Source organism: Oryctolagus cuniculus, chromosome 12, assembly GCF_964237555.1.
Source record: "Oryctolagus cuniculus chromosome 12, mOryCun1.1, whole genome shotgun sequence".
Classification (NCBI taxonomy): domain Eukaryota; kingdom Metazoa; phylum Chordata; class Mammalia; order Lagomorpha; family Leporidae; genus Oryctolagus; species Oryctolagus cuniculus.
The window spans coordinates 65,051,582-65,075,980 of record NC_091443.1 but is presented as its reverse complement, the minus strand read 5'-3'; the positions used below and the strand labels follow the sequence as shown (position 1 = coordinate 65,075,980).

Below are 24,399 nucleotides of genomic sequence, written 5' to 3'. Positions count from 1 at the left end.
TCAAGGCAGGTTGTGCTGGAGCATAGCGTGGGAGAGGCTGGAAACTGGCAATGCAGGGATGAGTGTGGAGGGCAGAGGCAGGTGGGCCCTGCAACACAGAAATGGCAAAGGGACCCAGCAGGAGTGAGACAGAGCCTCATTGCCAGTGGAAGCAGTTCCAGCCATCCTCGTGCTTGAGCTTGTGTCTGCTTAGTGACTGGCCGGAGGGCCCGGACCTCACCGCTGGCTTCTTGGGGCTTCTGCAGCCCACCAATGAGTGACTTAAGGAGCTAGGATGCACCCCCGGGCCTGCACTGTGGCCACTTCCTTTGGCCTTCTTGTCCCTGCTATGGTGGGTCACTCAGACACTTCACCCCTTCTTGGGCAGAGGTCACCCCCTCCCCTCAGTGACCACCCCAGCTCCTGTAAGCCCACAGCAGTGCTCCCCTTCCTGCAATTCCTCTTGGGTTGTGTATGTGCCAGCCCTTGGAGTCACCGTGCCACAGACTCACTCTACATGCCTGCATTACATACTCAGACCTCCTCATTGTCAAGGCCCTTTCTTCTGTCCTCTCCCTGCCATACCTGTCACCCAAAGAAACATACAGGTTTGGTGTTACCAGGCTCCTCTCCCCCTCCTCCTTACCCCATATAGCCCTCTGGCATGAAGGCTGCTGTTGGGGGTACCTGGTCCTCTGTGAGAACCCACTGCCTAGCAAAGTGAAGGACGTGTATGAGGGAGCCACCCCGGTCACGTCATGTCAACTCCTCGGTTGTCACAGCCCTGTTGTTGAACTATCCCAATGCCTTTTGGGTCTTGGGTTACAAATGCTTGAAATTGTTCCCTTCTAGCTTGAATCCAAATAAACCACTCTTGTTAGTTCTTCAAGCTGTGTCTAAATTTCCCACAGCTTCAAAGAGGCTAAAACACAAAGGAAACACTGGATAATGCCCTTACCAAGAACTAAAACAGTGCTCCACCGAGACCTGGGCCAGAACCCAGAACCTCCCAGCCATCAGGAGTTTCTATTCCTCTTGGGGAGGTAAATTGAAACCCAAACCAGCACCCCAAGGGTTGTCAGGCAGGTGTCTCCAGAGGGAGACATGTTCTGAGCATCCGTGGAGATAATTGAGTCATCTCTCCCACCCATGATCCAGGAAAGGAAACTTGTCATTCAAATGACCAAGCCCTCTGTCACTGTGAGACGAACAGGGACTGGAGCTTCTGTGTGCTTAGGCAATCCCCTGTAGTCCACAAAGCCCTGTGAACTGGCTCAACACTGCTTAACCACTCTTCATGACCAATGTGATGGTCACCGTCCTCACTCAGCTTAAGGTGCCTGCCCCACTGTCGTCCGCCCTGGCTCACCTTCCCCACCCTCACCTTCCCTGGAGTCACCCTCTCCTTGGGCTGCACCCTCTTTCTTCCCAACACAGGGGTGTGGGTGGCAGGGGTGGGGACAGAGAGGAAACAGCTCTCTGCACAAGAGCTGAAAAATCACTTGGAATGTGGGTGTCTAATCTGTCTTCTTTTTTTTTTTTTCTTCCAGGAATATCTTTAGCTTAACTAGACATGTAAACCTTAGTGCAAACATACTGAAATTTTGCTTAATGGGCTTAATGAGAGGATTCTAGGCATGGGCAGTTGACAGAAAAATGATTTTAGAAGGAAAGGGACTTTTAAAGCATCCATCAAATCATGCATGCTAAGCAAAAGTTGTAAAGACAATGGATTTAGAGTGGTTTGTGCCTGCCTATGGGCTCCTGCTGCACAGACCCAAGGGGAATGTTCCAGACCTAGGAGGAGAAGCTGGTGTCTGGGAGAAGTCAGGGGAGGGGTCTGAGTGGACTGGGCAGGTCCCCTGTGAGTCTCCCTATTGGCAGAGCAATTAGACACGCTAACTGGCCTACCTGTCTGCAGTGACTCAGCCCAGGATTTCTTGGGGACTGATAGGGTCTTTAGCAGGAGGTTCAGTTTTTCCTTTCAACTCATTCATTCAGCAAATGTTCAGGCAGTGCCTGCTGTGTTCCAGGACACGGTCTCCCAGCCCTTGCAGTGTTCACAGTGTAACAGACAGATGTGTCCTCCTACCCTTGAAGCACTGTGTGGAAAGTATTCTCTGGGCAGGACCAAAGGACTCAGGGCTAGGGTGGCACCTGGCCCAGGCTTAGCTCAGGGACGTCTTCCAGAGGTGGCTCTTTCCAAAAACTGCAGGGGTTAGCCTGGAGAAGAAGGGGTGAAAGAAGAAGGGAAGGGTGTTCCAGGCAGAAGGAACAGCTTGTGCAAAGGCCTGGAGGCAAGACAGCACGGCACCTTTGAAGATACCTGAGTAGTCGGGTTTGGCAGTCGTCATGAATGTGTGTGGGAGTGTGCACCTAAGTGTGTGCTTGCGTGCAGGGTCGGAGAGAGACTAGGGAGGTTGGAAGAGGAGACAGAGGCAGCCCTGTTCAGTGGAAGCTGTTAAAGAATCTTAAAGCAGGAAGGCTCATATCTAAAATATCCCTCCGGCTTCTCTTGGGGCAAGATTGGAGTAGGGCAGGACAGGGGACAGGAGCCCATTTGGGAAGCGGCCCCAGAGATAATGGTGGCCTGCACCAAAGCCGTGGCAGTGCAGATGAGGAGAGGGTGAGCCTGAGAGACGGGAAGAGTTGAACCAATTCAGTGTGGAGGTCAAGGATGATGCTTGGTTTCTGGCCTGGACACCCAGGTGGGTGAGGAGGAGCAGGTTGGGCATGGAGAGATGGGTGGGGATGATGGAGTCATCATTTTCCATTGATTCTGTTTGGTTTTGGTTATTCTTTAGCCTGGATTAGATGATCATTATGCCGTTTTTCAATGGGAGGAGGGCTGTGAATTCCAGTGCACTGAATGGTGAACCCTCTAAGATGAACCAGACATCACGGGTGAAGTCAGAAACCAGGAGCACTTGATTGCAAACCGTGACACTGATAAAGCTTTCAGCCTGGTAACAATGCAGGACTAAGTCCCAGAGGGCAGCCCTGCTTCCTCTTTCATTAGCAATCATTAGTAATTACGAACCAGTTTGGATCAGTCCTACCAGTACAGAACTGCCATCCTCATACCAACGTTACCACCTCGAGGGCTCTGACGCTAGAAGTGGTTTTGACTCTTCCTGCTTTCCATGTATCTCGTGTGCATCCTGAAATTTATTTTTGTAGATTGCCAAGGGAGTGATACAGGCAACTGTGGCCCCTCCTCTTCCCTCCTCTGCTCCTCAGGAGCCAGCCTGGGCTACTGTTTTTTACCCTATCCCTCTTGCTTTTCCAACCAGAAGACGCAGAAGGCCTTCCTCCACTGTGGGAGAAGCCTGGGGGGTCAAAGCCTTGTGCCCTCTCCAGAACGGGTCCAGCAGCGTCACATTTAGGTCGTTCATTTACAATGAAAAAGAATGTGTGAGCCCTGTATGTGAGGGTTTGGGGTCATAAACGTCATGTGGAGGCCCAGGACAGGTCCAGAGGGCCTGGCTAGTGGCAGTTGAGGCTTTAAGCCATGTGGAGATGCCGGTCCCTGCTTATCCATCCTGCAAACACCTTGCTCCATCTAAGCCCTTCCTGGGCTGACTCCCTTCCAGTCCTCACTTCTCCTCAGCTCAGAGGAGGAGCTCGACCCTACTTTCTGGTTAAGGCTAGAAGTAAGCTGGACCCTTCAGGGATGGCCTTCTAGATCTTTCCATGGCTGAGGGAAAACTGTGTGGCCATACCTTGTCCCACACTGGCAGCTGTTTAAAGACCAAGGTACTTCTGAAGAGAGCCAGAGGTTGTGTCCATGAGAATGGTCCGTGGGACCTGGGCTCTGCCCTGGCCAGCCTGCTGTCTGTGATCTTCTCAGAATTCTAGGACAAAGGCCTCTGGAGGGTTAGATTCGTGGGTCAGAGGGGCCTGGAGCTGGAGGGGGCCTTGCTCTGGAAGAGGCTTGCCTGAGAGTCCCTTCTGTCACCACACTCTTTCCTCTTCGAACCTGAGCTGGTTCCTCACCCTGCCGTCCACCCCTGTCTCCCTTGGACAGTGAGCCAGACTGACTGCTATGTGAGCCTCTGGCTTCCCACTGCCTCTCACGAGAAGCTGAGGACCAGGACCATCTCCAACTGCCCAAACCCAGAGTGGAATGAAGCCTTCAACTTCCAGATCCAGAGCCAAGTCAAGGTGAGACACGAGGCCTGCACCTGTCTGCCCTGCCTGCATTTCTAGTCCCCTCTTGCCTCCTTGTCCTTTGCTTGGTTGTGTGTCCTTTGGCCCGTTTCCTCTTCCTTCTGCCCACTTGTCCTACCCACTGTCTTCCCACTCATCCACTACTTCCTCCTGCCTGGCTCGTGCTTATCTCTCTCTGTCTACTCATCCTTCCACCTTCTTCCTGGTCTCAGTTGTCTTTCTATCCAATTGCTGCTGGTACTGGTGTCTTTTGCCCCCAAAACATGGCTTCTGGTACCTTCCAGAGCATGCTTTGAGCAGAATACACAGAGGGAAAAAGCCATTCTATATGCTAATTCCAAGGCCAGTCAAGATTCCACCCAAAGGGTTCTGTCTTCCTTGAATCCTTTACAGATTCATCTTCTGTTTCTATTTCTGTGGGTGTGTGTTCCTGTGCCTTCATTTGTTGAATTCTTGTTCCACTTGGTAAGCCTTTTTCAGATATATGATGACCTAAGTCAAGTTCACATCTCTGCTGGGAGAATGGCCCCTCGAACATCCTGAGTTGTAACATCCTCTGCAGAAAACTTTTAAGACCAATGTGGCCTCATCGTGGAGGCGTCAACCCATTGTGAGGCACTGGCTCAACAGCGCCAGCTTGCTGCTATGTGGATGCTTTCCCATTTCTAGGGCATGAAGTCCTTTTTGTATTTCTTTTTTGTATTTCTTATTTTAAAAACACCTTTTCTATCATACAAATCAGTTTGGAGAAGGAGGAGGATTTCCATGTAGGCTTGTCTGCCATCTTGAAATCAGCATTGGGGCTTCCTTTTTCTTAAGGATTATGGGGCTGCTGTGTTGGTTCTGGGGCATACTGGGTTTCTGTTCGTTATGAGGTCGACAGAACTCATCTGGTTGAGAAGCCCCAGAACCACCTTAGGTTTGCTAGATAGGGAGCTAAGAAGCAAACTCAGCCTCAGCCCCGTGTCTCCCAGGATCCTTGCAACAACTTGAGACCACTGACCTCAGAGTTCAGCCAGATTGGGGGATGGGGGTGGGGGGAGAGGCTGCCTGCCTCACTGCTTTGGAAACATTCATGAGGCCTTCTTAGGGGTAGATGAGCCAGTTGTCAGAAACTCCTGTCTTTCTGCCTCCCTCTCTGGAGTGTCGAGGTGTTAGCTTCCTGATCCGGGCTTTGCAGCTCCGCAGGGCCCACGGCTGGATACCCTCTACATCTTGGCGGGGTCTTGCTTGCTCTCTCCTTCTGTCCTCTCCCAGGTGAAGTGAAATCCCTCCGTACTTCACTCTCTGCCAAGCGGGTGGAAGGACAGAATTCTCCAGCAGGGGGCCAGGGCAGAGGCGGAGGAAGGCTTCGGAGAGCTGGACAGGAGGGGCAGAGGTTTCCTTCCCTTAGTTCCTTTCCCCTCCTGGGTCTCTCTCAGCTAGCTGAGCAGGGCCTCTGTGCCGGCTTCCCGTCCCTGAGAGCCAGCTCCTTGCTGGGACGGAAGTTAGGCCACCAATCTGAGGAAAGGGTCAGTGCAACCATGGCAACCAGACTTGCACCCTCCCTTCTCCCTTAGAATGTGCTAGAGCTGAACGTCTGCGATGAAGACAGGGTGACACCGGATGACCATCTCTTGACAGTTCTCTATGACCTTGGCAAGCTCTGCTTCAGGAAGAAAACCCACGTGAAGTTCCCACTCAACCCAGAGGTAGGTGTGGGGGTCCAGGACCTCGGTCTCCTGCCTCACGGTCTGTGGACCCCCTGCTGTGTACACAGCCCAGCTGGGGGAAGGTGATGCTGCTGGTGCAGGTCCCAGTGCTAACTGTGTGATTGCACAAAACTCACTGAATTCCTCTGCGTTTCTGTTTCCTGGTCAGTACACAGGCAGTAATAACACCTACCCACAGCGCTGCTGTGAGGCTCGCCTGAGACAGCGTAGAAGGCACCTAGTGTGTTCACAGTTCCAAAGGGAAAGGTAGTCAGTGTGGGCTCCCTTTGCTCCTTCCTCCATGTCCTCTGGGTAGGACAGCGGAGGGGAGGGGAGGGCAAATCCACCAGAGGTGGTCTGGGCTGAAGAGTACCAAGATGTTCTGGCATCGACCATCATACAAGTACTGGAGCACCTGCTGTGGGCCTGGGGAACTGTCAGGGAGCAGGCATTCCAGCCCTCACCTGGCTTCTATCCAGTGGGGAAACGGAGGCCGAGGGAGGCCAGAGGTGTGCAGGTAGTGCAGGAAGGAGTCCCACCTCTCAGCGCTCAGGGCTCCCTTGCCCCAGGCCCCAGGCCCTGGGCCTCTGCTTGGGCAGGAGAGCAGTGGGGGGCTGGGGCAGGGATGAAAAGGAAGTGGCTTGGGCACTGAGGAATGTACACGTTAGGGCTGGGTTAGCTCCACACCCTGGGTTGTCGGCCATGCTCCTATGTCGAAGACTTGGGGACAGAGAGAGGCAGAGGGAGCTGTCCGGAGTGCCTGCCACGTGGCAGCAGGCAGTGTGTGGGACGGGCAGGCAGCTCCATGGCAGCTCCTTCTCAGCAGGCTTTGCAGACTTGCCTCACGGTTGTCTTACCTTTCCCCCTCCTCCCCGCCAGGGCATGGAAGAGCTGGAGGTGGAGTTCTTGCTGGAGGAGATGTGAGTAGGCCCAGCCCCTAGCGTCTGCCAAGGTCCTGGCCTTCTAGTGACTTCCAAAACTGTCTGCCTCTGCCATCCTCTCTCTCTCTCTCTCACTCCTGACACTCACCCTGGGCTCCTCACTGTGCATCAGAATCACTTGGAGCCTGGGCCCCAGCCCTATGCATCCTGTTCCCCTGACGTCGTATTACTTTAAAGATTGGTTCTCGGACCACGTGACCTGTCTCTGTTGCCCAGCATTCGGGTGGCCTATGGAAAGAATTCCTACCACCAGGGCCAGCATTGTGGTGCAGTAGGTTAAGCCATCTGTGCCTGTGGTTCTGGAAATCCCACATGAACACCGGCTCGAGTCCTGGCTGCTCCACCTCCGATCCAGCTCCTGCTAATGTGCCTGGGAAGGCAGCAGAAGATGACCCAAGTACTTGGGCCCCAGTCACGCACATGGGAGACCCAAATGAATGTCCAGGCTCCCAACTTTGGCCTGGCCCAGCCCTAGCCATTGCAGCCATTTGTAGAGTGAACCAGAGATGAAATCTCTCTCTCTCTCTCTCTCTCTCTCTCTGTGCCTTTTAAAGACATGAGTGAATGAATGAATGAGTGAGTGAATAAATAAAATGACTTCCTGCCACGTGGAGTGGAGACTCCTCTATTGAGGCCCAGCTGAGAAGAGGGCAAGACCCAGGAGTCTCTTCCCTGAACCAGCACTGCTGGAGCAGACAGCTCAACCCTGGCACAAAGCAGAGGCCGTCCCCCTCTGCAGCCAGCTCTGAAACTCTGTCAGGCAGTGTGTGTGTGTTTGTGTGTGTGTCAGGGTGCAGGGTTGATTCCAGTCATTTGCAATTACGAAGACAACCCAGGGTCCTGTAGGTGTGACTGGGCCATGTGCCTGGAGCTGGAGGACAGGAAGGGAAGAGGCCCCTGGAGGGGCCAAGCCTCCACCTGAAGAGGGCAAGTGCCTTGGTGCTTTGTGACCAGGCAACCTGCTCCTTCCCTGTTTTAAGTTTTGTTTTTAAAATTTACTTACTTATTTGAAAGGCAAAGTTACAGAGAGAGAGAAGATCAGGGCTTCTGTCTGCTACTTCTATATTCTGTTTGCTATCTTCCCAAATAGCCACAACACCTGGGGCTGGGCCAGACTGAAGTCAGCAGCTTCTTCTGTCTCTTCTACAGGGGTGCAGGGGCCCAAACACTTGGTGCATCTTCCATTGCTTTCCCAGGCACATCAGCAGGGAGCTGGATGAGAAGTGGGACAGCGGGGACATGAACCAGTGCCCATATGGCAGCTCAACCTGCTATGCCACAATACTACCCCACCTCCCCTATTTTTAACCCTGGTGGAGCTGAGCCCCCTTTACTTAAGATCCACCCAAGGTCGGGAGAGGAAGAGGGGCATGAGAGAGGACAAGAGGACTTGTGAGTTACACGTGGAGGACCCTCTGCGGGTGTGTGTGTGTGTGTGTGTGTGTGAGAAACCACTAGCGGCACTCCATTTCCCAATACTTATTGACCAATAAAATCAACTTTGTCCATTTCACATGAAAGAAAATCTAGGCTCTTTTCTCCAATTCTTGGTTTTGCAGGACTTGGAGAGGGAAAAAGTCCTTGGTTCAATTAGAATGTGATTTGCCAAATGAGATATGTCAAAGTTGGTAATGAGTTGATCTGAATAGTCATCTTTAAAAAACATTTATTTATTTATTTGCAAGTCAGTTATCGAGAAAGAAAGAGAGACAGAGATCTTACAACTGCTGGTTCAGTCCCCAGATGGCCCCAATAGCCAAGACTATGCCAGGCCAAAGCCAGGAGCTTCTTCCAGGTCTCCCATTTGAATGTAGGAGCCCAAACACTTGGACCATCCTCCATTGGTTTTTCCAGGCCATTAACAGGAAGCTGGATCAGAAGTGGACCAGCTGGGACATGAACTGGTGCCCAAATGGGATGCTGGCATAGCAGGTGGTGACTTTTACCTGCTACACCACAATGTCGGTGCCAGCAATAATCTTTTTTAATTTTTTAAAATTTATTTGAAGGGCCGAGTTACAGAGAGTGTGAGAGAAAGAGAGAGAGAGAGAGAGAGAGAGAGAGAGAGAGAGAGAGAGATTGATCTTCCATCTACTAGTTCACTTCCCAAATGGCCACAACAGCTAGGGCTGGGCCAGGCCAAAGCCAGGAGCTAAGAACTCCATTTGGGCCTCCCACGTGAGTGCCAGGGCCCAAGGACTGGGGCCCATGCTCCACTGCTTTCCCAGGTGCATCAGCAGTGAGGTTGGTCAGAAGTGGAGCAGCCAGGACTCGAATGGGTGCCCACATGGGATGCCAGCTTCACAGGTGGCAGTTCAGCCTGCACAGTGCCAGCTCCTGAAGGCAGTCACCTTATATTTAATCTCGGATTTATATTTAAACAGTGGACTGCCCTAAACCAAGTATCACCTTCGAGGCTCGAGTTCGGAACCTTGTGACCCAGGAACACTCAACAGTCACCAGACCCCCCTGTGACTGGCTCAGCACGCTCTGTGAAATGCACCTGTCAAATGAGGCACAGAATGGGGAATGGGCTATGCCAGCTCGAGTTGGTGGGCTGCAGCCCCTTCTTGCAACCTCTTTCTAACCACACACACTTGCACCTGGCTGGACATAAAAAACAGTTGTCTTTTTGTTAAAAAGAAGAACTCCTAGCCCTTCTGTGCTATCCCTCTGTTTCTTTCTGGACATTTTGTTCAAAGTGGATCCTGGTCTCCTCCTTGACAAGTTCCCTGTCTCGGATTATGGCTGAGCTTTCTGTGGGCAGGGAGGAGGCTCCGCCGCTTTGCTGCTGGCCCCAGCTGTATCTGTGTCACAGCCGCGAGCTACTGCTCGCGAATGACGCCGCTTATCTCTGGTTCTCGTTTTGTTTTCCAGTCCCTCTCCACCTGAGACTCTCATCACCAATGGCGTGCTGGTGGTAATTGTCCTTCCGGGTTCCCTAGCCACCTGGGCTGCTGTAGTTCTCAGAGGAGAGAGCACTGGGCCTAGCGTGGGTCTTTGTCCCATCCAGGGCCCAGTAGAATCAGACTGAAAGAAGCCAGCCAGATAGGGTACAGGCAGGCATGGGGCACAGCCAGAGCTCCTGCATCCGGGGAAGAGGTAGCTGGCATGTCACTTGGGCCCAACGCCTCATATCCCACCCAGACAGCCCCTATTCTTAGGAACCTCGCAACTAAAGGAAGCTGCTGGAGGAAGCTTCTGTTCCTTCCATCCCTAATCCCTCCGCAAGCATATTCATAATCCAGCTGTTGGCACAGCTGTTTTGCTTCAATGCATCCGATGATCCTGGGGGTCCAAGGAGACCCCTACCTCTGACAGCAGAGGCTTGGGGAGTTTGTGGCTCAGAACTCCGGCCTGCCCTCTCTTCTCGGGGCTGTTCTGTTGGAAGCTCTCATTTTCTGACCCCAGAGCAGAACGTTCTGTCAGGTCGGGCCCCTCACCAGCTGCCGAGACTGTGACCCGGTAACTGGGGCGGTGGGGTGGGGGGCTCCCAGAGCTTAGGGAGCAGCTCCGTTCTCAGGCAGCCTGTCTCTTAGCCAGGTGGCAGGCCGTCATAGGGTTCAGAGAGTGGGCTCGGCATGCCACTGCCTCAACCTGCTGGGCCCCTGAGGCCTCGGGGAGGGAGGAGGGAGCTTTGCTCAGCGTCTCGGTGACGCCCCTGACTCTGTTACAGTCTCGGCAAGTCTCCTGCCTGGAGGTCCACGCGGAGTCCAGGAGGCGGAGGAAGAGAAAGAAAAGTGAGCCTTGGACCTGCTCTGCCTGCTGTGGGGAGAGCGCAGCTTCAGGCGCAGCCTGGGCCAGGACTTGCCTGGAACCCAAGGCTTGGCCGAATGGCCTCCAAATCATCTCTCCCAGGAGGCTGTGACTGCCTGTCCTCCCCAGCCTGCTCCATCAAGGGCGTGTGCGTCCAGGCCCCTCACGTGACCCTGCCAGTTCCCCAGGCTTGGCCAGCGTCCTGAGCCTAGGTCCCAGGGCTGCCTACGCCAGTGTGCTACATCCCTGCCAGGCCCTTGGGTTTCCTGCAGTGGGGGAGGCCGACAGCTCTCGGGGGCCCCTCCAGCTGTGCCCCTTCCTCTAGGCACAAACCCTGGGCTTCCACCCCCTTCCCACCATTCAAGGCTTCCATCCTTGTCCTATAGATGTGAGGGAAGGAGAGAGGAAGAGACCCCTGTTCCCGCACTGACAGTAAGATAAGCACCTGTGTTCTGTGCAATGAGCAAGTGACCTGGGGAACCAAGGAGGACTGTGGGTGTCTCAGAAGAGCTATCTGAGGAGCACAGGGGCCAGCGTCCCTCACCAACCTTGTTAAAGTGCAGTTTCCTGCGCCAGCCCTGCATACACAGTGGGCATCTCTGGGGCATCGTACTGGTGCCCAAGTGACTCCAGACCCCACCTGGGCCCCTCCAAGAGCTTTACGCTGGGCCAGGTGGGGGTGGGGAGCAAGAGGCTTCCCTGGGACCTCACCCTCATGTCTTGTCTCCCAGTGAAGGACCTCTGGGTGATGGTGAGCGAATCCTTTGAGAACACCCAGCGCATCTCACCCTGCCGGGAGCCCTGCTGCCCGAACCCTGCCTGCTTCCACTACCCCAAGTACTTCCAGCCCCAGTTGCATGTGGAGGTGCCCAAGAGTCACTGGAGCTGTGCGGTACAAGGCGGCTACCATGGGGGGAGGCCTGGGCAGGGGGCCAGGCTGGGGCTCCCAGAAGGGTCCCTGACCCCTCACAGAGCCCACCCACCCTTCCTTCCAGCTCTGCTGCTGCAGCACGCGCAACAACGGCCCCGTGTGCCAGCCCCTCGACTGCCTTTGCGACGGCCAGGCGGTGACCCTACCCGTGGTGAGGCCCGGGCCTGGGAAGCATCCTGACCATTTAGCCTGGAGCTGCCGAGGCAGGGAGATGGGGAGCTGCTGCGGGATGGGGGAAAGGTGACTGTGGGGGCTCAGGCACGACAGAGGGGTCCTGCGGGCTAGGAGCCAGAGAGGAGCTGAGGCTGAGATGAAGATGGTGGGGAGGGTCACATCCAGAAGAGGGGCACTGGCCGGAGCGTGTGGACGCGCATGTGCGTGCGTGCTGAGTCACGCCTGGGCGGGGCCGGGTTTACCATGTGTGATTAGCAGCCCTGGGCCCTGCCTCGTCTTCTCTGACAAGTTTTTCATCTTGCCTTCCCAGGGTGAGAATTATGAGTTACACATGAAGACTACGCCCTGGTAAAGTACCCTCTTTCGGTCCTCCCTCTGGCGAGTTCGTGCCAGCGGCGGGGAGGTGTCGTCTCGCCCTGGCTTTGACTTGGCCTCGCTGATGGCTGAGGGTGCTGAGCTCCTTCTGTAGCTTGCTGGCCGCTGTGTTTCCTCTTTGCCTCTGGGGCTGTTCACATCCTTCGCCCGCTGCCTCATTACTGTTAAGGTGTAAGCAAGCCCTCTTTGTATATCCCAGAGACATCCCTGTCTGATACCCGATTTGAAAACACCTCCTAGTCTGTGGCTTGGCTTTTCGTGTTCTCGGTGATGTCCACTGAGAAGCAAAGATTTTTAATTTTTTCTTTGTCGCTTATGCTTTTGGTGTTGTGTCTAAGAAACTGTCTCCTAATGCAGAGTTGTGATGTTTTCTCCCAAGACTTTGCTAGTTTTAGGTCTCACTTTGAAGTTTGTGGTTGATTTTGAACTAATTTGTGGATGCGGTGTGTGAACTCAGGGAGCCACCATCACTCTCTCACATGTGGGGACCCAGTCATCCCAGCACCACTTGTTGAAAACACTGTTCTTTCTCCATGAGTTATCTGGACATCTTCACTGAAAATCAGTGATGTAGCATAATTTCTATTTAGAGCCTGATTAGCTGTTTGGCCTTGGACAAGTGGTTTAATCTTGCTGAGTCTGTTTACCTCATCTCTAAATAGGGAGGAATAACGAGAACCCCACACATCAGTGGGCTGTGCTGCTGATCCAGTGAGATAGCACTTGAGAAATTCTCAGTCCCCTGTCAAGCAAAGACTGACCAGTGCTATTGTTACTCATGCTGTATTATTATTCGTTATTTGTGGCGGCCCAGGAAAGAAGTATTTCCTTACAGCTGTGCCTGCAGTCTTGTGCTAGCCGCGAAGGAGAGAAACGGCCCTGCCTTCCAAGAGATGGGGCATTGTTAGTGAGCCAAGTCTCAGGTCCGCGCACCCGGGCTCCCTGGGGAGCTGGGTGGTGCTTCTGGGGAAGGCAAGGGTCTGGACAAAGGCTCAGAACTCTCACTGCTCCTGGGGAGCCTGGGAGCCTGGGAGCCTGATTGGTGGCTTGAAGTGAGGTTGGACAGGGCAGGTAGGGTCACAGCGCCAGGCCAGGAGGTGGGGCTTGTTCAGGACAGGGACGGGATCAGAAGAGGACAGGCCCTGGGCGTATCCTGGCCCCTGGGGCGGATTCCGTGGGATGAGGCGTATGCAGTTCGTATCAGCTGCACAGACATTCAGCGAGGAGATTATTGTGTGAGCAGGAAGAGCTCAGTGAGGGGCGCGAGCTCGGAGGGACGGGGCGCTTGATTGCCTCGCTCAGAAGTCTACGCTCCAGGCCCTTGTCCGGAAGGACGGGCCCAGCAGCTTTCAGGCCCCTTGGCACCCACGTCTGGCTGCTGTGGGTACGAAGGGCACCTGGGGAAGCCTCTGTAGGCTTTGCAGCCCTTGCCAAGGAGGCAGGGAGTTCGAAGAGTCCCTAAACCGAGAACCAGCAGTGGTCTTTGCCTGAGGACTGGCTTAGAGCATCTCGCTAAGGCTCTGAGAGTTTGACATTTGTCACCTCATTAATTGCCAAAGATAATGCATCATCCAGCCCATTTCATAGAGGAGAACATGGAGGCTCAAGGTCACAGAGGTGGTCCATGGCAGAACTGGGCTTCAAACCTAGTTGAACAACTGACCCTAAAGCCATGGCTGCTCCTTCAAGCTGGAGACGACAGGCCCGCTCTGCCCCGCCCTCTCTCCCCACAGCCCCGAGACCTTGGACGTGAGGCTGGGCTTCAGCTTGTGCCCAGAGGAGCAGGAGTTCGTGCAGAAGCGGAAGGTGGTGGTGGCCGAGGCGCTGAGGCACGTGCTGCAGCTGGAGGAGGACCTGCAGGCGGATGAGGTGGGTGTGGCCGGGCCTGGGCCTCTGGGGGCCGAGCTGCTCCTTCCACCGCCATGGCTCGTCCCTATCCGGGCGCCACCCAGCCCTGCGGCAGCCTGGCCCCAGCTCTGCTCCCTGGTTGCTCCTGCGTGGGGGTGCAGGGGTGAGGGCCATGGGTGCTGTGACTCATGCAGCCACCAAGGGAGGTAGAACAGGGTGGAGAGGGAGGAAGGGGCTCCCTGCTTGTCCCTGGGCTAACAGAGGCTGGCTGAGCGCCTCACCCCAGCCAGGAAGCATTTTCAGCTCCACCACCTCCAGCAGAGCTGACACCCCTACCCAAAAGGCCATAGGTCCTCCCACCTGCAGTTCTCTCGCCTCTCAAATACACACACAGACACACCCCCAGAAATCACAGCAGCAGCCGGCAGCTGGCGGGAGGTGGGGGGCATCTCCCAGTGCCTCCCCCAGGCCCTGTCGCTTCTTCCCAGGGAGCAGACACCAGGCCCTCATCAGAGCCCTGGCTGGCCCCTGGCGTGCGCCTGGGCAGCGGCTGAGCCCTCGGAGCACCCACCTTCCCGGCTGGCCTTAGCAGGCTGTGTCCGCCTGAGGAGGCCTTGTGACTGGGCTTCAGCTGAGAGAAGGATCTTCCAGCGCCTACCCCCGGGAAAACAGCGCTCCTTCTCCCTGCCACCTGTGGGAAGCTTACCCAGGGCATCGTAAACTTGTGGCGGCCCGGCGGTAACCACTGTTTGGGCCTCTCGTTCAAACATTCATCTACTCCTGTTCTCACAAATACAGTATGCAGGGCGAGGGTGGGCTGCAGGGGCCAAGATGCTACCCGGGACTCCACCTCCCATATCCGAGTGCTTCTGGCTCCTCCCTCCAGCCTCCTGCTAATACTCACCATGGGAGGCAGTAGCTGATGGCTCGAGTACGTGGAAGACCTGGATGGAGTTCCAGGCTCCTGGCTGCTGCCTAAAGCAGCTCTGGCTGTTGTGGGCATTTGGGGAGTGAACCAGCAAATGGAAGATCTCTCTCTATCTGCCTGTCTCTGTCTCTCTGCTTTTCAACCACGGGGTGTACTGAGCCCTAGCACAGTTCCACCCACAGAAGACGTGGCATTGGCAGCATTAAGGAATCACACATGAGCTGGGCCCTTGAGCGAGCCTCCCACACCCTGGGCCCTGGTGGATCATCTGTTAGCCGAGGGCTGCACTAGCAGTACTGAGAGCTTACCAGGCTCCATTAGGCTTCAGAGCCCTTCACTGACAGAGGACGGTTTTTGGGTCACTTAGCGCCCCCCTCCCCTTTACTGCTCTCCACAGCCAGCTCTCCCTCCTCCCACCTCCTCCCTGAGCTGCCATCCCAGGTAGTCCCTGACATTCTGCCTCTGTGCCGCCAGGTACCGCTGATAGCCATCATGGCCACTGGGGGCGGAGCAAGATCCATGACCTCCATGTACGGCCACCTGCTGGGGCTGCAGAAGCTAAACCTCCTGAACTGTGCCACCTACATCACCGGCCTGTCAGGGGCCACCTGGTAAGGCACTGGGAGCCCAGAGAAGGATTGCACGGGCCGGCCTGGGTCCCTGGTGATGCCCATCCCCTGCCACCCCAGGCTGAAGTGGGTGCTCTTCCACAAAGGCACAGGGACTTGGGTTCTGGATCTGTAAAGTGGGGATAACGAAAGTACTGGGCTCGGGCTGGTGCTCGAGACCGGCCCAGTACCAGGCACACGACAGGCAAGTGCATGCTGGCCATCACCGGTGCTGCCATTTCCCTGAGGCTTTGGCAGGGACCTGGAGTATGACAGCCAACAGTGAGTGAACCCCTGACGCCACCCGCCCCATCTTGCTGGGAGGGGCAGCCTCCTCTCTCTGTGCTGTGCCAAGTCTCCTGGTGCAGTGCCCTGGTTTCCCTGTGTTAGGAACCACCACCCTTACCCTGCCAAGCCTCCTCCTGCCAGGCTTCCTCGGGCAGCCTGGAGAATGGCAGGCCCCGCCCTGGGCTCTCACCTCCTCACTGTGCCCACAGGAGCCCAGTGCACCTGCAGGAGCCATAGTGCTTGGGGTAGAGGCACAAAAAATGGGTTCATTTCTTCAGTCAGCAGAGAGCAAAGGGGCTTCTGGGCTAAAGAAAATGCTTTACTATATAACCTAGATATAGTTGCCTTTCTACAACACAGTCGGAAATTTAATGTTTCACTTTTTTTGATGATGAAAGAGGCCCACTAGAGTCATCATGTGGCCTTGTGACCACCCAAGGCCCATCAGCCAGAGCTGCATCTTATTCCATCTATGGCGGTGGGCCCGCGGGTCCCACGTGGGCCATCTCGTTTGGGTGGAGGGGGACTGATCCTAGGAACACTAAGAGCTCCTGTGTCCCTGCTCCTTGTCGGGGCCCAGAGACACCAGGCCAGATGGTTCAGAAGGGACGACCAACAGTAGGTGGCTTTGGCTCTCCACCAAGCCCTGGGCCACTGTGTCCTGGAGAGCCTCTCATTTCTCCCTCACAACAAAACTAGGAGGAGGTGCTGTCGTTATTTCACACGGGAGGAACAAAGGATTTGCTAACTGCGGATGCTCCAGTTGCATCGCTTGGATAAATCAGCATAGTCTTGCATATGACCTACGCACACTGCCCCACAGAGCTGAAACCATCTCCTGATTACATATAATATCCAACCCAATGCAAATGCAATAGAAACAGTCCTTATGCTGTCCTTTGTGGGGGGAATAATAGCAAGAAAAAAAAGTCTGCATGTTCAGTAGAGACAGAATCTATTTTCAACAATTTTTTCAAAAAACAGTTGTAAGTATATTTTTTTAAAAAAGATGTTTACTTTATTTGAAAAGCTGAGTTAGAGAGAGAGAGAGAGAGAGAGATCTTCCATCTGCTGGCTCTCTTCCCCAGGGCTGGGCCAGGCCAAAGATTGGAACTCCATCTGGGCCACCCCTGAGGGTGGCAGGGACTCAAGTATTTGAGCCATCATCTACTGCCTCTCAGGCACATTAGTTGGGAGCTGGATCAGAAATGGAGTAGCCAGGACTCGAACCAGGTACTCTGGTATGGGATGTGAGCTCCCAAGTGGTGGCTTAACCCACCGCACCACAACATCCACCCCTATTTTCAAATATGTTTGCAGCTAGTTGAATCCATGGGTGCAGCATCCATGGATACGGAGGACAACTGACAGCTGGAGAAACAGATTTGCCCAGGGTCACTCAGCTAATGAATGGTAGAGCTGGAATTTCAACCCAGTCCAGGGTCCAGATTCTTTCTTTTTTTCTTTTTTAGATTTATTTATTTATTTGAAAGGCAGAGTTACAGAGAGAGAGAGGCAGAGGCAGAGGCAGAGAGAGGTCTTCCATCTGCTGGTTCACTCTCCAGATGGCTGCAATAGCCAGAGCTGACCCATTCTGAAGCCAGGAACTAACTTCTTCCGGGTCTCCCACATGTGTGCCAGGGCTCAAGCTCTTGGGCCATCTTCTACTGCTTTCCCAGGCCATAGCAGAGAGCTGGATGGGAAATGGAGCAGCCAGGACTTGAACTGGCACCCATATGGGATGCCGGCACTGCAGGCAGTGGCTTTACCTGCTACGCCACCGTGCTGGCCCCAGGACCCAGATTCTTAACCTCCACATTAGACGGATGCCCATTGTAGTGGGTTAAGAAGGCAACTGGCTTCCAGCATGGTCAAGGGGCATCTGTGTGTGCCTGGACTTCCATGGGCCAGGCAGGAAGCAGGGAGGACCAGTGAGGGTACAGAGGGGAGGCTGGATGATCCATGGCCTAGAAAAAACACTTGAAAGTATTCTTTTAAAAAAAAAAATTTGCAATTTTTTTTGACAGGTAGAGTTATAGAGAGTGAGAGAGAAAGAGAGACAGAGAGAAAGGTCTTCCTTCTGTTGGTTCATTCCCCAAATGGCCACCACAGCCGGTGCTGCAGCAATCCAAAGCCAGGAGCAGTGCTTCCTCCCGGTCTCCCATGCAGGTGCAGGGGCCCAAGCACTTGAGCCATCCTCCACTGCCCTCCTGGGCCGTAGCAGAGAACTGGACTGGAAGAGGAGCAACCGGGACCAGAACCGGGCACCCACATGGGATGCCGGCACCGCAGGCAGAGGATTAACCAAGTGAGCCATGGTGCCGGCCCACGCAATTTTTTAAACCTTTTTAAAACTAGAAAAGTTTGGGAGGCGAGGTGCTTTCTGTTGAAGAAATCTGACCTACGCCACCTGCCTGTAGCCAGGTGCGTGAGGGAAGAGGCTGCTGATGTCTTCCCTGCAAGGGGACCCTGCCCTGCCCCGCCCCGGCCTGACACAGCAAAGCTGGATCCAGGGCAAGAAGAGAGAAAGGCAGGGGCAGAGGCAGGGCTGGGGAGGGGGCATCTTCCTTTCCCTCCCTCTGCCCTCTGACCACTTTTAAGTTAAGAAGAAGGGGATACAACCTTCAGCCTGCATCACAACCGTGGGAACGAATGTGGCGAAGTAGGAGCAGCCAGGGTCTGGAATCAGCAGGCCTGGGTTCAGAGGTCGGCTCCAGCCCTTTGTGCTTTGTGGCAGGCACTGTCCCAACCTCTGTGGCTCACATTAGCTCCTGTAATCTTCCAGTACCCCCAGGAGATAGATGCGGTGAGCGCAGATTTCCCCATTCCGCAGGTGGGAAATGGGGAATGAGCAGGTGAACAGCATTTATACTGCTAGTGAGTGGAAGAGCCTGCTCTAAAAAAATATATAAATAAAATATTTTTTAAATCAATTTAAAAGGCAGAGTGACAGAGAGCAGAGAGAGAGAATATCTCCCATTGGTTCACTCCCCAAATGTCCACAACAGCCAGGGCTAGGCGAGGCCAAAGCCAGGAGCCAGGAACTCCATCCAGGTCTTCCCTGTGGGTGACAGGAACCCAAGGACTTGGGCCATCATCTGCTGCCTCCTAGGCACATTAGCAGGGAGGTGGATCAGAAGCACAGAGTAGCCAGGATTTGATGTGGGCTGTAGGAATCTGATACAGGAGGCAGGCATCCCAAGTGGCTGCTTAACCTGCTGTGCCACAGTGCCTACCCCCAGAGCCTGGTTTTGAACTCAGAGAGATCAAGTTCAGATTCCTAAGCAGCACACTACATCTGGCACATAGTAGGCATTTAAGACATGGGTGATAGAGCTTGCACTGTGGCATAGTGGATTAAGCCTTCTCCTGTAGTCCTGGCATCTCATATGGGCACTAGTTTGATTCCTGGCTGCTCCACTTCTGATCTAGCTCCCTGGTAATGTTCCTGGGAAGGCAGCGGAAGATGGCCCAAGTGCCTGGGGCCTTGACACACAAGTGGGAGATCTGGAAGAAGCTCCTGGCTCCTGGCTTTGATCTGGCTGAGCCTCAGCCATTGTGGCCATTTAGGGAATGAACTAGCAGATGAAGATTCTCTCTTTCTCTCTCTCCCTCTCTCTCTCCCTCCCTCTCTCTCTCCCTCCCTCTCTCTCTGTAACTCTGCTTTTCAAATAAATAAATCTAGGGGGAAAAAAAAAGGGTGATCACACACACACACACACACACCAGCCAGGCCTCTGCCCCATTCCCTTCCCTCCAGGCTGCTCTCCTGGCAGCTTTAGGGTTCACAAAGACCTTTAGGGTTCACCTCCTCTCCTGCCCCGATAGGTGGAGTTGGTCAGAGCAGGGCTGGGTCCACTCTGTTAGCCGCTGTCCTCTCTCTCCAGGACCATGGCTACCTTGTACCGTGACCCTGAGTGGTCCTCCAAAAACCTGGAGACTGCCATCTTCGAGGCCCGGAGACACGTGGTCAAAGACAAGATGCCCTCCCTGTTCCCGGAGCAGCTCTTCAAATTCCGGGAGGAGCTCCGGCAGCGGAGCCAGCAGGGCTACAAGGTCACCTTCACAGACTTCTGGGGCCTGCTGGTGGAGTCGTGTCTGGGGGACGAGGTAGGCGCGCAGGCGTCCAGCTCTCTTGCTTCATGGGTGTGTATGTGTGTGTGGGGGGGGGACCTGGCATGGCAGAGGGAGTCCCAGGGGACCTGCAGGTACATCCTGGGCTGGAAGAACCATGGGTGCTGACATGCACTGTGGAGGAAGACAGAGGAATTGGCTTCCCACATAGCAGACTCTCACGCTGGAGACGATGCAAACTCTGACGCTGAGAGCAGCTTGGGTAGAACCCAGTGTAGGGCAGTGAGTCCTCCAAGGGCCACACCAGGACACCTGTGAGACAAAGGGGCGGCAGCGGGGAAGCTGGGGAGGCACCGACTGGGAGTGCGTCTCACCCTGAGCAGGGCGAGAGGAAGAAAAGCCGAGTGGAAGCTTCCTCCACAGCTGTCACCCTGGAGGTGCGGGAAGACCGCCGGCGGGGCCCTCTCACTGAAGCTGGCTGTGCCCCGGGATGGGGCTGCCTCAGTATCCCCAACACACTCAGCCGTGGACGTGACAGCACGGTGGCACTCTGCAGGCTCACTCTTCTGGCCACCGTCCAGGGACCGGCCCAGAGTGCTGCTTCCCACGCTGAGACCCTACGATCCAAGCCATAAGTGCCAAAAAGAGAACAAGAAGTGTTGGGACGCAGCTGCCGCGAGGGCTCCCCGGGGCATGGAATGGTCCTGAATGCCAGGGGGGCTCAGTGAACACCTCAGCCCTTCAGGCTGCACAGCCGTAGAGGAATCAGCGGTGGCTGTGTGTCCACCCAGGTGCATGGCCCTGTGCCTCCCTCCCAACCATATCTGGGAGGTTCTGAGTGCAAATCAGGAGGACTGGCAACAATTTATTATCCAGTAGGCCCCCACTTCCAGAAAGCCAGCAACCGAGGATGATCTGACCTTCACCTTCAGTGTTCACGCATTCCCTCATTCATCCTTTCAACTGAGTACCTCCTACAGGAACTGTGTCAGCCAGCGAGGATTCAGAAAGGAGTCAGACAGGGCTTCAGACTCGCCATCCCACCTGCCACCAGGGAACCCACCTTCGTGATGGGCGGGGCAGGCCGGAGCCAAGGGCGCTGGCTTTTGGCTTCCGGCAGGACAGGGTTGGGATTCCTGCTCTGTGCTGTTCCTGAGGTGGAGATGACCTCAGTTAGTGGCAGCTGATACTTTTGACAGCATTTTCAGGATAGTTGGTGCCCATGTGATGAGGAGGAAAGAACCAAGGCATCAGTGTTTGAGGGTTGTGATGAGTGTGAGGGGCTGGGGTTCTCAGGAAAGCCAGGCTGAGAGGGATGGCAGGAGGAGGCCCTCTGACAATGAGCTCGGCCTGAGCTGCCTTCCCCCGGCCTGCAGAAGCAGCCCCTTCTGTCTGCCATCTGTGGTGTGATGGCCCAAGCAGGCCGTGTCCATTCTGCAGGTGCATTGTAAGAGCAGGTTTGCTCCTGTCCACTGTGGCCTCACGGCAGCCAGATGGCTCAGGAGCTGGGGGTGGTGCTGGCGGCCCAGGGTGTCCTCCTACCCTAGGCTGTCCCCAGGGGTTCCTATTGGTGGCTTCTCCTTACTCATTTACTTCCTTGCAGAAAAATGAGTGCAAACTGTCAGAGCAGCGTGCTGCTTTGTGCCGGGGCCAGAACCCCCTGCCCATCTACCTCACCATTAATGTCAAGGACGATGTAAGCAACCAGGACTTCCGAGGTAACACTGGTGGCTGGCCACTGAGGACGGGGTTCCTTCTTGGGGGCAGAGGCACCCAGCACCTCCAGGTCTCCCCACCCCAACCCCTTTGCCAACCTCCACGTCAAATGAGGGTGCCCGCAGCTGAACCAGTCAGTTGTGCCCCCCAGTCTTCCTGGCACACGAGTGGGGCTGGTGGCATGGTCCTTGGCTTCCCTGGGTGCATACTTGATGTATGGGGACCATGTAAAGGCCCTAAAAGGAAGCTGCCCAGAGGGAGGGACCTTAGAGACCTGCCCTGTGTCCAGGTCCACTTTGGTCCCCATTTATGTAGCTTTGAGGTGCCCCTGAGCCACGCAGCTTGCAGAGTTCAGGCTTTCCCAACCTGTAGAAGCCAGCCAAGGGCGTCCCCTTGTGCCGTGTGGGGGAACTGCAGCCTCCCTGTCCTAGACTCCCCACTGCTCGGGAGCCAGTGCAGGAGGGCGGGCAGGCAGGCAGGGCTGGGCTCCTTGGCTTGAGTCGGATGCCCTGCCCTGCTGCTTCCTGTGCAGAGTGGTGCGAGTTCTCCCCCTACGAGGTGGGCCTGCAGAAGTACGGCGCCTACGTTCCCAGCGAGCTCTTCGGCTCCAAGTTCTTCATGGGACGGCTGATGAAGAGGCTCCCCGAGTCCCCGATGTGCTACATGCTAGGTGACTCTGGGTGGGGCTCCCCTCGGTACCCCTGCCCAACCCAGTGGGCCCCACCTTGGGATTTGAGGAACGATGGGGCGGCTCTTCCCGTGCCTTGGATCAGCCCTGAGCAGGGGACCTACTGGCACTTGCCAGCATCACCTTCCCCGGAGGAGGCTCATGAACCCACCCCAGACCTCCAGAACTGCCCTGATCTCGTGGCCATGTGGGCCCCGAAGGACCTGACTGCGGACCAGAGGGGACTCCCCGCCATGTCCGGATCTCCAGTGGGCTCCCTGGGATCTGCTCAGAACCAGACTGGGAGTGGAGTTTGGGATGGAAACTTCCGTAACTCCCTCTCCCTTCCTCTATGGTTTCCAGGCAGCAGTGTGCCGGCTTATGGGGGGCAGGAGGGAGAGGGCTCAGCCCTGGGGGTCCAAGAGGCCAGAGAAGACGGTCGGGTGAAGGACAGAGGACAGAGACCAAGGCCGGGCCCAGCTCCCTGATCTGTCAGTGGCCAGGTCCCCTGCAAGCAAGGCTCTGACTGTGACACCCACTCTTACAGCCACCCATCCAAGGTGACCTCAAAACAGACTTATCTCCACAGTACCTAGGAGTTAGGTCCTTCATTTAAACTCTGTCTCTGCTCCTTCCATCCATCCCAGCCCACTTCAGGGAGTCCCGCCTCTTCTTAGAAGCCCACCCAGAAGCCCTGAGCCCATGCTGGCCTTTCCTTCCCCTGACCTGTGCCTGGGGGCACGTGGGTCACAAGGCTGTAGTTAAAGACACTTGGGCTTGGCCGGCGCTGGGGCTCACTAGGCTAATCCTCCACCTGCAGCGCCAGTACACTGGGTTCTAGTCCTGGTCGGGATGCTGGATTCTGTCCCGGTTGCCCCTCTTCCAGTCCAGCTCTCTGCTGTGGCCCGGGAGTGCAGTGGAGGATGGCCCAAGTCCTTGGGCCCTGCACCCGCATGGGAGACCAGGAGAATCACCTGGCTCCTGGCTTCAGATCAGCGCGGTGCTGCGGCCAGCTGCAGCGGCCACTGGGGAGTGAACCAACGAAAAAAGAAGACCTTTCTCTCCATCTCTCTCTCTTACTGTCTAACTCTGCCTGTAAAAAAAAAAAAAAAAAAAAAAGACACTTGGCCTTTAGCTGTACAAAGCTGGCTAAGTTAGCTAACCTCAAAGCTGGCTAAGTTAGCTAACCTCCGTGAGCCTTCGTTTTCTCACTGTACATCGGGCTGAAGAGTAAACCCTACCTGGTGGAGGATCCCAGTGATTCAATGTATGTGAAAGATTTAATGTTACACTTTCAGACTTGAATGTTACACTTTTAAAATCATCATAGTAAGATGTAAGAGGGAGTTTTACGTCCTCCGAGCGAGTGCCAGGCGCTGTCCTCAGCTTTAGGTGTATGCACTGAGGAGAGGCGTAGCACCTGGACTTGAACTCGAGGCTCACACTTGTCAGCACTGCGTCCCGGCTGGGGCTGTGCACGCGGGTCTGGGTGGGCCCGGGAGTCTGCACAGCTGCTCACGGTGGCCCTGGCCCCCTAGGTCTGTGGAGCAGCATCTTCTCCCTGAACCTGCTTGACGCCTGGAATCTGTCCCACACCTCGGAGGAGTTTTTCCACAAGTGGACAAGGAGGACAGTGCAGGACATCGGTGGGTCCCTCTGGCTTCCCTTATGGTGGGGGTGGGGGGCAGGGATCCTGCACTGAGGGCCAATCCGCCTGCCACGTGTTTCCACGGTGTCCCCGGGGCGCACAGACACAGAAGGCAGCCGGGGTGGTGCACCTTCCCCCCTTGAAGGCAGGTGATTGTAGGTGACACCTGTGCCGAGGTCCCTGGGGTCCCCTGGGTCTCCTGGGTGGCCTCCCAGCGCCTAGGAGAACTGATGAGGGAGGCGTCAGTGAGCGCAGTTACAGGTCACTCCTCCAGACTCCCTGGCCTCTCGGGGACCCTTAACTTTTTTTCTTTGTTAATTTAATTGAAAGGCCAACAGAGAGCTCCCATCTACTGGTTCACTCCCCCCCGATGCCCTTGGCTGGACCAAGCCAAAGCCAGCAGCCAGAGCTCAACCCAGGTTTCATTCATGGGTGGCAGGACTCAACCACTTGAGCCATCACCTGCTGCCTCCCAGCGTGCATGCTGGCAGGAAACTGGAGTTGAGCGTGGAGTCGGGATTCAACCCTAGGTACTCCAGAATGAGACGAAGGGTCTGAACCTCTGTGCCAAATGCCACCCCTCTGGGACCCTTCTCACCCATCAC

General features: G+C 55.4%; 1 protein-coding gene across 5 annotated transcripts in view; it reads left to right on the top strand.

Annotated features, from left to right (window-relative positions):
* The window catches only part of PLA2G4E (phospholipase A2 group IVE), a 43,093-nt gene that overhangs the window by 9,711 nt on the left and 8,983 nt on the right, over nucleotides 1-24,399 (top strand). For all 5 annotated transcript variants that reach the window (XR_011380870.1, XR_011380871.1, XR_011380872.1 and 2 more), the window contains exons 3-16: nucleotides 4,007-4,143; nucleotides 5,709-5,840; nucleotides 6,720-6,760; nucleotides 9,659-9,701; nucleotides 10,458-10,521; nucleotides 11,269-11,429; nucleotides 11,533-11,619; nucleotides 11,953-11,990; nucleotides 13,751-13,886; nucleotides 15,268-15,404; nucleotides 19,577-19,799; nucleotides 21,367-21,481; nucleotides 22,012-22,149; nucleotides 23,685-23,792. Coding sequence is in view for 1 of the 5 variants with exons in the window: in XM_008269138.4 (XP_008267360.2) it covers nucleotides 4,007-4,143; nucleotides 5,709-5,840; nucleotides 6,720-6,760; nucleotides 9,659-9,701; nucleotides 10,458-10,521; nucleotides 11,269-11,429; nucleotides 11,533-11,619; nucleotides 11,953-11,990; nucleotides 13,751-13,886; nucleotides 15,268-15,404; nucleotides 19,577-19,799; nucleotides 21,367-21,481; nucleotides 22,012-22,149; nucleotides 23,685-23,792 (1,560 nt within the window). In the remaining 4 variants the exon portion in view is untranslated. The remainder of the gene's footprint in view (nucleotides 1-4,006; nucleotides 4,144-5,708; nucleotides 5,841-6,719; nucleotides 6,761-9,658; nucleotides 9,702-10,457; nucleotides 10,522-11,268; nucleotides 11,430-11,532; nucleotides 11,620-11,952; nucleotides 11,991-13,750; nucleotides 13,887-15,267; nucleotides 15,405-19,576; nucleotides 19,800-21,366; nucleotides 21,482-22,011; nucleotides 22,150-23,684; nucleotides 23,793-24,399) is intronic.